This window comes from Thunnus albacares, chromosome 1, assembly GCF_914725855.1.
Source record: "Thunnus albacares chromosome 1, fThuAlb1.1, whole genome shotgun sequence".
Taxonomy (NCBI): Eukaryota; Metazoa; Chordata; class Actinopteri; order Scombriformes; family Scombridae; genus Thunnus; species Thunnus albacares.
In genome coordinates, this window is record NC_058106.1 from 39528002 (window position 1) to 39543983 (window position 15982).

Consider the following 15982-nt stretch of genomic DNA (forward strand, 5'->3'; position numbering starts at 1 on the left):
ATCGTTTCCTTGTTGTGGTTTGTCGTTTTTTCCCCGCAGACCCTGAACGCAGCGTTACGCGTCATCAGGGTCACGTGAGGTTTGTTGACGGTAGAAGCAGAAGAAGGAAGATGGCGGCTCGCTGGAGCAGTGAGAATGTGGTGGTGGAGTTTCGGGATGCTCAGGTGAACAACAGACTGAGTTTAAACATGAAACTGAAGCTCAGTCACAGTTTAAACTCTCAACTTTAGTTTGTAACGATTAGTCGAATAAATATAAACAAAAGTTGATTATCGATCAGTCAATCAAGTTGTTTATGGAGTGCAACATGTTCTGGTTACAGCTTTGTCCGGATAATAAAGTAGAATAAATGATTATAAAATTAATCATTGATTACTGGGAAGGTAATCAATAGATCAGCCTGATTCATGGTGAGAATAGTTGTTCATTGCAGCCTGTAAAGAACATTTATGTCAAACATTAAAAGCTGCAACGAGAAGTTTATTAATCAATCAACAGAAAATAAATCAAAAACGAATTTGTTCTATTAATCGGTTATCAATCAAAAACACCAGTTAATCACCATCTTCTTTGTTATTAGTTCCTTAATCGATTGGCAGAAAATGTTTTTTATTTTATGAGTAATTAAAAGTTATTTTTCAAGTTCAAACATCAACAAACTGAAGATGTCTGATAGATTAATCAAAGAGATAATTGTTTGATAATCGTTCAACTACAGGTGTGAATTCATGTTTAGATGAACGATAAACTCAAACTTGAATGTTGATAATCTAACAATCGTTTAAGTAAAAAAATAATATAAATATATAAATCAGACTTGATGGATTATAAAGGAAAACAATCTGTGACAGAATAAATAAAACTCGTCCATAATGTGATTCTACTGAGTTCCATTTAAAAATAAAGCAGCTGTATTTAATGTAGCTGATAATCATCCACACTAATGATAAAAATACCACCGACGCTAGTTTGATGATTTATTGGTGACGTTTAGCTACAAACAGCTTAAACTAAACAAACAGTAAATAATTCATGTGTTCTTATTTATCTTGTTTCATATCAGCTGTTTGTTTAGAAAAGAACGTCGTTGTTATCTGCCGCTTTCAGATCAGCTGTGACCCTCTTCCTCTTCTTCCTCTTCTTCCTCTTCTTCTTCTTCTGTGTTTTCAGGCCACCGCCATGTCCGTGGACTGCCTGGGCTCTCACGCCGTGCTGTCCGGGTAAGTTCAGTTCACCTGAACGCACCGCAGCTGGATGGATTGTGATGATGATGATGAGAGGACGACTCCGAGTCTTCCTGTAGCGCCTCCATCCAGTGAAATAATAATAATAATAATCATATAATAATAATATAATAATAAACTTTATTTATGAAGCACTTTTCAAAACATTTGTTACAAATTTCTTCACAAGTCAAAAAAACAAGATAAAAACAGACAAAGATAAACAAGATTAAAACAGAGCAGAGCTACAAGATACATTTTATTATTTATTATTATTAAAGTTTGATTCATTCATTCATGTTCATCGTCTTCTTCTTCATTAAAACTCCAGAATCTGTGAATCTGTAGATATTGTTGGTTTCTAAAGTTTCCTCCTTCACTGTAAACTTCATCATCAGTGTCTGAGGCCGACGACATACTGAACCACGATTGGCTCCAAACTAGTTGTGATGTCACAAACCCGGCTCATAGTCCCGCCCCTTAAAACCAGATTTTCAGTGAGCTCAGAGAAACGTTCGTCCTTCAGCAGATGAATGAAAACAAACTGCAGAGACGAACAAACAGAAGAAACATGCAGCTGCAGGAACAATCAGAAGATGTTTCTGAGTGAAGGAGGATCTTAAAGTTCATCCTCTCAGAGCCGCCGGCGCCACGTCAGACTCTCAGTCTTTGTTTCTTGTTTCTTGTTTCCAGCCGGCGGTTCCTGTACATGGTGAACCTGGAGGCTCCGTCCGAACCTCCGCGGAAGATCGGCCGGCAGAGTAAATGGGACGTCGGGACGGTTCAGTGGAATCCTCACAAGTCAGAGTCGCACGTCTTCGCCGCCTCGGTGAGTTCAGCCGTTAATAACCAGGAAACGTTCGCCAGACGGCGTTCAGACCAGAGGAACTAAAGACTCCTCGCTCACAGGCTGACATCCTGCAGCCCCCCCTCCTTTATATTTTATTTATTGATTGATTAATTGATTTTTCCCTTTCTCTTCTTTTAATCAATTTTCTTTTTATTTTTACCTACTTTCCTTTTTATTATTATTTTATTTCATTTTATTTGTAATTATTTTTTTACACATAAATATACGTCTAGAAAAACACTGATATAAGTTCATTGTTACAAATAAAAACCTTCAACGCTCAAACAAACTAACTCATCACAAAACATTAAAATATATAACAATACATGTTTATTTTTATTATTGCTCATATTATTATATTATGAACGTTTATATAAATGATTCCATCATGTTGTTGTGTGTTTGTGTTTTATGTGTGATTGTCGAGTCTTTTGTTCTTGTTGTTAAATCAAAATGCGAAAAATAATAAAGTTCTATTAAAAAGAAAAACTGACACATTATTATTGATCAGACTTGATTGATTGATCAGAGTTACAGTCGTGTCTCTGTGTCTTTCATCTTTATATTAACTATATTTTTCGTCTTCAGTTGTTGCTTCCTGTGTTTCGTCCGTCAGATTAAATCTGAACAAATATATTTAAATGTAGCTGCAGCCTGATACACAGTCAGATTCCACTTTATCATCATTAAGCAAATATAAGTCTGATAAATGATCAATTAATGGACGACACTGAATAAAACTTTATTGACATTTTTTCCGCCCTGACTCAGACTCTTTAAAGATAAATGTGCATCGTCTGCATACGCATGCATTAACATCTCTACGTCCACTGAATTATACTGGAGGCTCTGCCTTTTATCTACCCGTTGCCATGGTGACATTCATCAGACTCAGAGTTTGTTGAACCACTTTATGAAACAGGCCGCTGATCTAGTGTGTTGATGAGTGTGTGTGTTGTTTCCATAGTAACCAGCATGTGGATCTGTACATGTGTATTGATGAGTGTGTGTGTTGTTTCCATAGTAACCAGCATGTGGATCTGTACATGTGTATTGATGAGTGTGTGTGTGTGTTGTTTCCATAGTAACCAGTGTGTGTGTGTGTGTTGTTTCCATAGTAACCAGTGTGTGGATCTGTACGTGTATTGATGAGTGTGTGTGTGTTGTTTCCATAGTAACCAGCGTGTGGATCTGTACATGTGTATTGATGAGTGTGTGTGTGTTGTTTCCAGAGTAACCAGCGGGTGGATCTGTACATGTGTATTAATGAGTGTGTGTGTTGTTTCCATAGTAACCAGTATGTGGATCTGTACATGTGTATTGATGAGTGTGTGTGTTGTTTCCATAGTAACCAGTATGTGGATCTGTACATGTGTATTGATGAGTGTGTGTGTTGTTTCCATAGTAACCAGCATGTGGATCTGTACATGTGTATTGATGAGTGTGTGTGTTGTTTCCATAGTAACCAGCGTGTGGATCTGTACATGTGTATTGATGAGTGTGTGTGTTGTTTCCAGAGTAACCAGCGTGTGGATCTGTACATGTGTATTGATGAGTGTGTGTGTGTTGTTTCCATAGTAACCAGCGTGTGGATCTGTACATGTGTATTGATGAGTGTGTGTGTTGTTTCCAGAGTAACCAGCGTGTGGATCTGTACATGTGTATTGATGAGTGTGTGTGTTGTTTCCATAGTAACCAGCATGTGTATCTGTACATGTGTATTGATGAGTGTGTGTGTTGTTTCCAGAGTAACCAGCGGGTGGATCTGTACTCGTGGAGGGAAGGCTGTGGAGAGGTTCACACCTCCCTGCAGGGACACACCCGGGTCATCAGGTAACAGCAGAGTTAAATCAAACGCACCCGTCTGCAGGTAACGTTCAGTCTGGACTGACTGTGATGTGTTCGTGTCCTCAGTGATCTGGACTGGTCCTGGTTTGAACCTGAGTTCCTGGTCACCAGCTCAGTGGACACCTACATCTACATCTGGGACACCAGGTCAGAGCTCGTTAACTCTCCTCAATTAATCAATCAGTCGATAAAATGTCAGAAAATGGTGAAAAATGTGGATCAGTGTTTCCCAAAGACAACGTCCTCAAATGTCAAAGATCTTCAGTTTACTGTCAGACTGAAGAAACCAGAAAATATTCACATTTAAGAAACTGGAATCAGAGAGGTTTTACTTGTTTCTTTTCGTGGCGGTTGTGTGACGTTCAAAGCAGCAGCAGTACAGACGGAGGTAGGCGGGCTACAGCTGAGCCTGTGACGTAAACGCATGTCGACAGTGTTTTTGTAATTACTCTCACTGCCAGAAAGGGGAGACAAAACTCCCGCACTGCGGCTTTAATAGTTGACAACTAATCGATTAATCGTTGCAGCTTTCATACAATCCTGAGTTTTTGTCAAAAAGCAACATGTTCTGTTGTTTTCATGAGTTTTCTGTCTGTTTGTCTCCACAGAGACACTCGGAAACCCACAGTGGCGCTGTCTGCTGTCGGTGAGTATTTAAAGGACCAGACAGTAAATACCTGTTACTGACTTTGTGTTACATTATAAATTTCTCAAAGACCTTCAGTATAAAGTCCAGAGGTTGTGATATGAAGCACAACAAGCTGGTGAAGAACAGTGTTACTGCACATGCTCAGTAGCGTCTGTCTTACACAGAACTGCTCTCCAGAGACTGAAAACGTGATGCTGTTATTAGTCTCTGGAGCCGTTTCTAAACAAACTGACCCAGAGCAGCGGTGAGACTCACTGACGGGTTTTTAATCAGATATATCAGCTTTGATACAAACACAGTACTGGTCAGTAGATCAGTTCATTGTTGGTTTGGATCCAAACATGAAGACAAATATAGAAAAATCAGCAGAATTATTATTTAAGGAGAATCCAAACAGTCATTAACAACACATCTCGTCAGTGTGACAAACAAACCATGATTGTGTCCTTGAATGCACCACCAAGCAGTAAACGGCCCCTGCTGTCGATGACCACACGACCATAAAGCAACTAAATAAATAAATAAAAACTAAATCAAACAGATTAACTGTTATTGACAGAAATCAACGGAAGCTTTCAGCTGCCTGAAAGAAAAAACAGTCAGATTTATAAACAACAGTCATCAGGATTGTTGTTAAAGTGATGAAACATGTTTGTTTCCTGTCAGCCGGAGCGTCTCAGGTGAAGTGGAACAGGAAGAACCAGTATCTGCTGGCGTCCAGTCACGATGGAGACGTGCGGATCTGGGATAAGAGAGTGAGCAGACTCATCTTTAGTCAGTGAATTATGTTTTATAGATTATAGTTTTTCCTGACTGTGGTTTTTTCTTTTCGAACAGAAGCCGAACACGGCGGCGGAGTACGTGGCGGCTCACCTGTCGAAGATCCACGGCCTCGACTGGCATCCGGACAACGAGTTCATCTTAGCGACGTCGAGTCAGGACAACTCAGTGAGGGTGAGAACATCAAACGCACCGTCGGGTTATTAAAACTGTATATTTATACTGAACATCACAAACTGGACTGAAGAGGAGAAACTAAACATGACGTTTAAATTTGATCTGAAGCAACAAAGCAGTAAATCAAACACACACGTCTCTTTACGACGACGATGCGTTCAGGATCAGCGTCAGTAATCCGAGAAAAAAGTTTCTCCTCATAACTTCAGATCTTTGTTCAGAATTTTCTGAGGAAGTGTTGAGAAGCTCTGATGTCATTAAATGTATTGATCCTTGCTGGTTGATACAGAACAATTACAGCAGATCAGCAGATCAATCAGAGTGATCAGAATGTCCCGTCAACATGGTTCCTATCCCGCTGGAACCCTGATGATCTGCTCCGTCCATCCAGATGTTGTTATATATCATCCGTTCACACATGGAGATTTGTGCTGATTAAAAACTTCTGCACATAAAGATCAAAAATTACAACATTTTAGTTTTTTTCCCCATAAAAGTCTAGAAGCATGTTGAGCTGGACAGGTTCATTTGTGCAGCACATTTTATATATGTAAAAGAAACACAAGACATTATTAAAAAGACACATTTAAATAAAAGATAAAAATAAACTAACATATAATAAGACATAAAACAGAAGAATTAAAGTCACAGTGCAGTGTGAGATATGAACAAGAAGCTTTAAATGTGGTTTAATAAAAGTCAAACAAATAAACAGAAAAGTCTTCAGCTGTGATTATAAAGAACTGAGAGTTGCAGCAGATCTGCGGTTTGTTCAGATATGTGGAGAATAAAAACTGAACGCTGCTCCTCCAGGTTTAGTTTGGACTCTGATGAAGAAAACAACAGCTGCCGTGTTCAGGTGACAGTGATGCCGTCATAAGACTGTAAATAAAGGACATTAAAAACAAAACACCTCAGTTTTATCTAAAGATGCATCTGGACTCAGTTTGTTTGTCGTGTGTCTCTGTGTAGTTTTGGGATTACCGACAGCCCAGGAAGTACCTGAACATCCTGTCCTGCCAGGTGCCGGTGTGGAAGGCCCGCTACACGGTGAGTAGCAGCAGTTTACTACTGAATGAAAACACACGTTTACAGGTAAAAGTCCTGCATTCACAAACAGCTGAATTAGTATTTATATTATTAATATTTATATTATTAATATAAATAATAAATACAATAAACGTATCAAACATGAGAAAACTCGTTATGTCGGATGATTCCACTCAGAGTTATAATTAGATTATAGACAAATATTCAGAAGAAATGACATTTTATCAGCAACTAAATGGTAAATGGAGTGTGTGTGTGTGTGTGTGTGTGTGTGTGTGTGTGTGTGTGTGTGTGTGTGTGTGCGTGTGTGTGTGCGTGCGTGCGTGCGTGCGTGCGTGCGTGTGTGTGTGTGTGTGTGTGTGTGTGTGTGTGTGTGTGTGTGTGTGTGTCTCCTCAGCCGTTCTCTAACGGTCTGGTCACAGTGATGGTTCCTCAGCTGAGGAGAGAGAACAGTCTGCTGCTGTGGAGCACGCTGGACCTCAACAGTCCCGTCCACGCCTTCGTCGGACACGACGACGTGGTGCTCGAGTTCCAGTGGAGGCCGCAGAAAGAAGGTGACCAATCACACGCTGCGGTTCAGCGGACCGACTGATGTAGACAAACACAAAAATGTCCCACAGAACAGCTGATATTTATCATCTGATCCTCTGAACATCTGAAGTTTCATTTCTTCTGTTCGCTTCATATTCACATAAAATACAAAATCTCACTTTTTAAACCATGAATGAGTTCAAGTGCTCAAAAAAAAAAAAAAAAGGAAATTTGAACACCTACAATTCAATGACACGTGCATAAACTTCACCTGCTGAAGAAGATCATGAGATATGATTGAAAGCTCCAGAACAGCTGGTACCTTGTAGTGAGATTGTTTAAAAAGGTGAGAGAGATTTGTGTCAGTGCATCAAACTTTACATGAGATATCTGATCCATGTTTTGGTGATTTTGGCTCCAACTGATCAATATAATAAGTGAGAAATATTGTGGTATTAATTTTGTCCCTCACCTCCCTCCGTACCTCATACAGTGTGTTATAACGAATTCTTTCTAATATGTTTGACAGGAAGTTCAGTTTGGAGATCTGTCGTTATATAAAATGTGTTGTTTACTATGTGTTGTTGTTGTTGTTGTTGACTGCAGGCTCTAAAGATTACCAGCTGGTCACCTGGTCCAGAGATCAGACTCTGAGGATCTGGAGGGTCGATCCTCAGCTGCAGAAGGTCAGATGTGTTTCCTCTTTCATCGATGCGTTCTCCTGGTTAACTGATCTGACTGTTGTTGTTGTTGTTGTTGTTGTTGTTGTTGTTGTGGTGCAGCTGTGTGTGAGTGACGGCGTGGAGGACCTGATGGAGGGGATGTCTCTCAACGTAGAGGCTGAGAAGTCTCTGTCGTCTCAGGAGCCCGACAGTCAGCACGGCGTCGGCCTCGCCGCCGACAACCTGCAGGGTGAGATGTTTACATGCAGTCAACAAGTAAACAAGCCTCCTCCTGCACACGTGTGTGTTACCACGGATCTTTTTTAACTTGAGTAAAGCGTCTTTGAGCATCTTTTCAAGATGCTCAAAGACGCTTTACAGTCTGCTGATGTCGTACAGTCCACTGATGTTGTAGCGTCACAGTCAGACCAACGGTGACATCATCTCCGTCTCCTTCCTGTCGTCTCAGATCCGGACGGTCGGCAGGACTCGGTGGTGGGTTCGGGTCTCCCTCAGACGCTGCAGCAGGAGTTCTCTCTGGTCAACCTGCAGATCAGGAACGTCAACGTGGAGGTGAGACTTTAACAAAGAGACGACGACGCAGTGACGCAGCGACCAGAAATACTAAGATCTGGGACCAATCATACAACTCGCAGCTCAGAATAAAAGCAGCCGCTTGGCCGCCATTTTTGCCAGATTTATCCCTGCTAATAATAATAATTTTGAGTTTTTCTTTTACTAAATTAGTGTTTTTCCATCTTTTTTAATGCAAACTGTTGCAGCAAAGATCATAATGAGTCACTGTGAAGAAGAAGTTGAGACATTTAAGTCGAGTAAAGGACATAAACGTTATAAACTGACTGGGCGTCTTTGTTTCGTGCAGATGGACGCGGTGAACCGCAGCTGTGTGGTGTCGGCTCACTTCGGCAGCCATCAGGTTCACCTGGTGGTGAAGTTTCCCGCCCAGTACCCCAACAACGCCGCTCCCACCTTCCAGTTCGTCTCCCCGACGACCATCCCCTCCGCCATGAGGACCAAGATCCAGAAGGTACCGACGCGGAGGGACGCTCCTGAACGCACCGTCACAACATTTCATTGAACCAGTTTTTCTTGTAAAAGATGCTGAGTGAAGAGGTGACCTGTGTGTTTGTGTGTTTGTGTGTTTGTGTTTGTGTGTTTGTGTGTTTGTGTGTTTGTGTTCAGACTCTGACGGACACGTCGCTTCAGAAGGTGAAGAGGAACCAGAACTGTCTGGAGCCGTGTGTCCGACAGCTGGTGTCCTGTCTGGAGTCTGACATGGTGAGAACACACTTCCCCAAACTAAAAACTATAACAGACTGTATCTCTCTGCAGCTCCTCTCGGCTTTACGGAGCTTTATAGTGAGTTTCAGCTCATTGTTTATCTGTCCGGCTGCAACTTTTACTGTTCTGGTTCACTCTCAGCGTCTCATAGCGTCGTTTTCAGAGAGACAAAGCTGTAAAGAGCTGCTGAACACTACCAGCTAACAGACACAGTTAGCTGTAGACTAGCTGGTGAACATAGTGGAGCATTTAGCTGCTAAAGAGCCAGATATTTCCCTCAGGAGCTGGTAGAGAGTAAAAACAGCTAAAAGAGAGAGAATATTAGACAGAAACACGACTCCACATGAATGATAATGTTGCTCCGTAACTGCTGGATGTGGAAATAAGCAACTGTTTGCTAACAAGTTCAACATATCAACTATAAGATGATGATGAGTCAGAGTTGTGTTAATGCAGGCTTGTGTTTTAGCGACGTTATCATCGGATCAACACTATTTTAGTTTTCCGTCTCTCTTCATGACGTCTTTTGTCTCCTCTGTCAGACGCAGGAGGACGGTCCGGCCTCCGGCCCCTTCGTCCTGTCCAACCCCGTCACTCCGGCCCTGCAGGCGTTCCCTCGGGTCACCAACACCTACGGCTCCTATCAGGTAACGGTTCAGCTCTGCTGCAGAAGGAGACGGATCTCTACGCTCACAGCAGCAGGATGGAGTCATGAAGCTGCTGGCGTGTTGAACATGACGGACTGATGATGTAAACGACGTTTTCTTTTGTTTTTTAATTTTCAGGATGCTAACATCCCGTTCCCGCGGACCTCCGGAGCTCGTTTTTGTGGCACCGGCTGTCTGGTTTACTTCACCCGACCAATCACCATGCACCGCTCTGTCCCGCCCACCGAGCCCACCCCCAGGTAACACACCTGAGAGGTTTAATGACGCTCAGTTTCCCCGAGTCCACACACAATAAACCAAGAACACATGTTGACATGATGTGTCGGCGGATTTGCTTCCAGTCTTTGTGCTAAGCTAGGCTAACAGTGTCCCTTTGCTTCCAGTCTTTGTGCTAAGCTAGGCTAACAGTTTCCCTCTGCTTCCAGTCTTTGTGCTAAGCTAGGCTAACAGTTTCCCTCTGCTTCCAGTCTTTGTGCTAAGCTAGGCTAACAGTTTCCCTCTGCTTCCAGTCTTTGTGCTAAGCTAGGCTAACAGTGTCCCTCTGCTTCCAGTCTTTGTGCTAAGCTAGGCTAACAGTTTCCCTCTGCTTCCAGTCTTTGTGCTAAGCTAGAAAGCAGTGTCCCTCTGCTTTCAGCCTTTGTGCTAAGCTAGGCTAACACGTCCTGGACACAGAGATGAAACTGAGATCTGTCTGAACATCTGACTCTGGAGAAGATGGAGAACAATAGGATTGTTCCTTTAATGTGTGTGTGTGTGTGTGTGTGTGTGTGTGTGTTCAGGTCCCTGTCGGCTCTGTCGGCCTATCACACCGGAGTGTTGACTCCCATGAAGATGCGTTCAGAGTCTCAGAGCACTCTGCGGCTGTACAGCGGCAGCCCGACTCGCTCCGACAAAGACACCGTCTCCATCTCCTCCTTCTATTATAAAGAACGGGTGAGATACACACATGCACACACACGCATACACACACACGCATACACACACACACACACACACACACGCATACACACACACACACACACACACACGCACACACACACACACACACACACACACACACACACACTTACTTTATAGGTGGAGATAATCACTGTTCTGTGGCGTCACTTCAGTTTCTGTTTTTTGATATTTGAGATGTTTAACTGGATCAGAATGTTACAGACTGAGCGTCTCTCTGAACTTTATGGAAGTTCATTAAAGACAAAACTACTGAGCACAAAACTAATCTGACCTCTAATCAGTCGGTAAATGAGAGCAAACGGACACATTTAAATAAGTCGGGCTGTAACCAACGATTATTTTCATTACTAATTAATGATTTTTCTTTTATTGTTATTTTTAAGTTAGAAAATCAAGTTTCTGGAGCTTTCTGGTGTCTGGTTGTATTCGTTATTCCTTTTCTTTTTAAGGACCAGGATTTATTGGGATTTACCAACCTGCAGCTTCACCACTAGATGCCACTAAATCCTGCAGACTGGACCTTTAAAGGGACTCAGCTGATAATGATACGGAACAGAGAACATTTAACGTTTGACTTTTTGTTTTTGATGAATTACTTTAAAATATTAAATTCAAATTTCAGAGTAGACTTTAGTGTCATTAAAGACTCCTCGATGTTTACCAGCTCAATGTGCAAAATAGAAACACAAACATCGATAAAAACACATAAAACATGTTTAAACATAATAAGTTATTTTAATAGTTTTCAGTTGATTTACTGTTAATAATTAATAATTTATTAATTGTTCAAGTGTCCAGATGAATTGTGTCTTTAGATTTGACTCTTTCAGAACATTTATAGTTCAGTTACGCCTTCACGCACTATCTGGCATCAAAGATAAAACCTTTACTGGATTTGAACACAAAATGAGTTTTTTTTTGTCTCGTATCGATGCAGCAAACTTGGACAATCAGCTTTTTTTCTTTCTGTGGAAATAAAGAACTGAGCAGAACTTTTAAAATCTAACTTAAAATATCATTAAAATCTGCTCAGATATGAGCTCGTTTTTATTGTTTTGACTGGTTTACAGTGTTTTATACCTGGATATTTTATTTATATAGACAGATAACCGACATGAATCAAATCAAAATACAAAAACAAAGAAGCTAAAAAGGCAAAAGAAATCTCTGATTTTGATTCACTGTGTATAATGTTTTTATCCATCCAATCCAATAAGAGACACATTTACACTGATGTTGTTAAAACATCAGCGCGGATTAATGTGCACAAAATAAATAAATAAACAGAATAATAAATAAACGAAGCATCGTCCTGTTAGTCGTCTTCTTATCAGCATCAGGATCGTTCTCAGTGTTTCCTGTCAGACTGACTGTCTGACCAATCAGCTGCAGGAAACAGCAGATGTTCAAACTGAATGTGAACATGTTTATGAACGTGTCTCTGCAGAGTTTAGACTCACTGACTGATTTCAACTTAAATTTGTCTCGTGCTTCCTCTGAGTTTTTGTCTTTAATAAACCTCCGTAGTTAAAGAGCAGTGAGAGGTCGTAGTAAACAAACACGACTCATTAATTATACAGGTTCAGACTGTACTGTGTCCTCCTTCACTGTCCATATTACCAGTAAATACACTGAGCCGGTGGGGCATTTAGGGGGCCTGGGAATGTGGAGTGCTGCCAGTAAATACACTGAGCCGGTGGGGCATTCAGGGGGCCTGGGAATGTGGAGCGCTACCAGTAAATACAGATTTTGGGCGAACAGGCAGATTGAACTTTCATGGATTTGTTTTTACCTTTTTTGTGTGTGCTATTTTTTTTCTGGCCAATCATCTGTCCCCATGCTGCTGTGGGCCACTCCTCCTTCCTATTCTCCTCCAATCAGAAGCTCCCAATCTCTGCCTCCCGCCGCTGGTCTGTCCAAACCCTCCATGATTGGCCGGTACTGAGCTCCCCCCCCCACACCTTCTCCATTTATCAGTGTCACCGCCATCCTCCTCCCTCCTCCTCCTCTCTCCGGATCTTTCTCTCCGTCGTTCCTCCTCTTCCTCTCTGGGTTTTCCTTCGTTGCGGCGTTTTGGGACTCTACCTGTTTCTGTTGCTCATCTCTGATTGGCTGCAGTCACATCAACTAACAGACGGAGAGCTCTCGAATCGAGTTTAATTATATGTTCTGAATTTATAAATGCATCAGTGAACAAAATAATTTATGTTACGTTCATTTCTGCACATTAAATGATAATAGTAAAACTTTATGTACATAAAATATTATAAATATTATAAAACATAACAGGATTAAAACAAAAAGACAAATCAAAGAGATTTAAAACCAATTAAAATAGTAAATAAAATGATAATTAATACTGTTGATGAAAGTCATTAATTAGAGATGACAAATTTGATTTCTTTCTGTCTCCATGACAACAGCCTGGTGTCTGATTGGAGCATCGTTAGCGTCACTTCAGAACATATAAATAAAGTTGATTCGTTCAAACTAATAACTAACCGTCTGCTGTCTGATCTCGGCTCTGAACGTTCACCAACATTAACACGTAACATCTCAGGTGAGTTCCTGTGATCGACGGAGCAGATTCACTGCGTTTTTGTTGTTTTTATTTCATTTTTTTAAAACTGTTTTTGATGTAATTTGGCTGCTCAGGTTACATATGAGTTTGTTAATAAGCTGGAAAACTAACCGTGTGTTCACGCTGCGAACGGACCAGAGTTTAAACCTCCATCATCTTGTTTCTAAAGCTCCTGAACTGCAGTTTATTATGATGGTGGAGAAACCAATAAATTAACCAATAACAACAGCTTTAGTCCCTGAAACCTGGTTTTGTCCCTTGAACAGACCGATATTTCGTCCTTTCAGCTCCACTCAGATAATAAAATAATAATCTAAACATTTAGAGATTGTTAGTATGATTTTTATCTGACCCTATGTATTTCACTGATTTTGGATGATATTGGACAGATGACCTAAATATCCCATAATTTGCATGTCATTTTAGGTAATATGATAGAGCCCTTCTTGGGGGGACCTTTAAATACAAATAATGGGTTTATGGTCAAGTTTGGAGCAGTTCCAGATGTGGTATGTTGTGACACATAATATGTGGTGAGGTAGTTGTCAATCACTTGATGGATGGCTCCCAACTGACCTAGTGCCCATGGAAAACCTATGTTATTCAAGTGATAAGATACAGATGTGTAACCTCATATAAGCTATGCACCGACAGTGGTACGGTGCCCAGACCATCTTTATACATGGAATGGACCCGATGGCCATCGTCTAATAAACGTCTTCAAAATAGGAACTTCGTCAGCTCTTCCTTTGAACGATATCATCACACATCCTTCCTTTCACAGATTTCACAAATTTTTATTGGCCAAATTTTGCCCAAACTTACTGAAGATATTCATGATCTCCAGAGGAGGAACCGTTCAGATCTGGTGACCTCTGACCTTTCCTGTGGAACCATCATCAGGACACTGTTTGGTCTGTTTAGTGGGATCTTTACAGTTCATTCAGACATTTATAAAGAACGTCTGTATGAAAAGGAGACGCAGCTGAAACTCTCTGGTCCTGCTCGTCTCGCAGCGTGAACAGTTTCTATCAGTAATTTGTCATCCAGACCACTTTTAATCAGGTGGTGCTTGTCTCCTGTTTGCCTGCTGTCTCCCCCCTCGTCCCGTCCCGTCCGTCTGTCTGTCCGTCCGTCTGTTTGTCCTCCAGAAATCCCGCCGGTTTAAGACAAAGCGAGAGACGGACTACAGTCGTCCCATCAAACTGGCCGGGAAGGTGATCATCCAGGAGATCTCCTGTCTGCTGCCCGTCCACAAAGTTCTGGGAGAAAGCTACATGTGAGATCACAAACACAAACACAGTTACAGATACTCACAACACAAGAAATCTTCTTTCTGCTCAGTTAGTTTTGGTTTTATGAGACTGAAACTTCTGTCTCCACCTCAGTAAAAGTGCAGCTGAATGGAATCAAATTAACATAAAGATTCAACAGCAACTTCTCTTCCCAGAAAGTGTTTGTGTTAAATAATCATATAATCAATAATCCACAGAACAAACCAGAGACACTTTAACTACTGTCTACCTACTGAGAAATAGTCCCTAAATAAACTGTAGACTGACCCTTTAATATGAATTAAATCAATCTCATCATAAACTTTGATCATCACTTTGTTTCTAGAAAAAGGTCCAAACAGAAGTATGAATCACTGTTAGAGGCTCAGAGCTGCAACAATTCATCAATGAATCGATTAATGGATCAACAGAATATTAATCAGCAACTATTTTGATGATCCAATAATCGTTTCAGTCGTTTTTTCAAAGCAAAAGTGCCAAAAATTCTTTGGTTCCAGCTTCTAAAATGCGACAAACTGCTGTTTTTTTGGTCACATATGAAAACTGAATATCTGAAAGTCTTGAACTGTCAGTCAGATATAACATGAACAGTGAAGACGTCACCGAGGTCTCCAGGAAACTGTAAATGCAAATTTTTCACTATTTTTTAACATTTTGTAGACTAAATGATTAATATATTAAAAAGAACATAATCATCAGTTGCAGCCGCATCAAACCTCGACCTCAACTGGCTTCCTCTAAGTTTGACGACTCTTTTCCCCTGAACTCGTCTTCTCAGGCGGACATTACGTCCAGGCTGTTTGTAGTTCTAAACTCGCTGCTTCACCACAAACTGTCAGACGATATTAAGAGAAAAAACGTTCTTTAGAAGCGTTCAGACTGTCAGACACTTCCTGTGACGCCGAGACGACGACAAACAGCAGAGAACTAAATCAATGATTTACATCGTGATGTCAGTTCCTGTGTGTGTTTATAGTATTTATAGTATTTATAGTATTAACTGGTGTGTTTGTGTGTTTGTTGTTTTCAGTCTGAACATGAACGACATCCAGGAAACGTGTCAGAAGAACGCAGCGGCGGCGCTGTCAGCCGGACGCAGAGACGTAGCGAAGGTAACGATTCTTTCCTCTAAAATCTAAACTTTCCTCCCATGAAGATAAAACTCAACCATCACGTTTCTTTAAGGGAACATGTTCTGCTTTTTATGGTTTTCTGTTATTTATAAACTGTTGTGATGTTAAATACGGTCGAAGGTTGTTCAGCTCCAACATGTACGGATGGATTTGAGAAGTTGACATTTGGAGTAAAGAAGGAGAAAAAGAAGTGAAATCCTGCTACTATAGTTTGTTTACGTAGCCTCCAGAGCCGGAGGAAGCTTCCTGAAGCTGACCAATCAGAACAGAGTG

The 15982-nt window shown here is 41.0% G+C and overlaps 3 protein-coding genes across 4 annotated transcripts in view; 1 reads left to right on the forward strand and 2 right to left on the reverse strand.

The window, feature by feature from the left end:
- The window catches only part of LOC122986896 (NLR family CARD domain-containing protein 3-like), a 1497050-nt gene that overhangs the window by 857597 nt on the left and 623471 nt on the right, over positions 1 to 15982 (reverse strand). The gene's annotated exons all lie outside the window — the stretch shown is intronic.
- The window catches only part of wdr59 (WD repeat domain 59), a 22432-nt gene continuing 6450 nt past the window's right edge, over positions 1 to 15982 (forward strand). The window contains exons 1-20 of the mRNA XM_044358547.1: positions 1 to 164; positions 1171 to 1220; positions 1917 to 2052; positions 3821 to 3906; positions 3988 to 4068; positions 4530 to 4567; positions 5237 to 5325; positions 5408 to 5524; positions 6500 to 6577; positions 6975 to 7131; positions 7715 to 7794; positions 7891 to 8020; positions 8240 to 8343; positions 8654 to 8818; positions 8974 to 9069; positions 9615 to 9719; positions 9858 to 9979; positions 10520 to 10673; positions 14433 to 14560; positions 15607 to 15688. Of these exons, the coding sequence (XP_044214482.1) occupies positions 111 to 164; positions 1171 to 1220; positions 1917 to 2052; positions 3821 to 3906; positions 3988 to 4068; positions 4530 to 4567; positions 5237 to 5325; positions 5408 to 5524; positions 6500 to 6577; positions 6975 to 7131; positions 7715 to 7794; positions 7891 to 8020; positions 8240 to 8343; positions 8654 to 8818; positions 8974 to 9069; positions 9615 to 9719; positions 9858 to 9979; positions 10520 to 10673; positions 14433 to 14560; positions 15607 to 15688 (2052 nt within the window). The 5' untranslated portion in view covers positions 1 to 110. The remainder of the gene's footprint in view (positions 165 to 1170; positions 1221 to 1916; positions 2053 to 3820; positions 3907 to 3987; positions 4069 to 4529; positions 4568 to 5236; positions 5326 to 5407; positions 5525 to 6499; positions 6578 to 6974; positions 7132 to 7714; positions 7795 to 7890; positions 8021 to 8239; positions 8344 to 8653; positions 8819 to 8973; positions 9070 to 9614; positions 9720 to 9857; positions 9980 to 10519; positions 10674 to 14432; positions 14561 to 15606; positions 15689 to 15982) is intronic.
- LOC122987238 (WD repeat-containing protein 88-like) overlaps positions 14468 to 15982 on the reverse strand; it is a 14238-nt gene continuing 12723 nt past the window's right edge. For both annotated transcript variants that reach the window (XR_006404476.1, XM_044359039.1), the window contains exon 12: positions 14468 to 14554. The gene's annotated coding sequence lies outside the window, so the exon portion shown is untranslated. The remainder of the gene's footprint in view (positions 14555 to 15982) is intronic.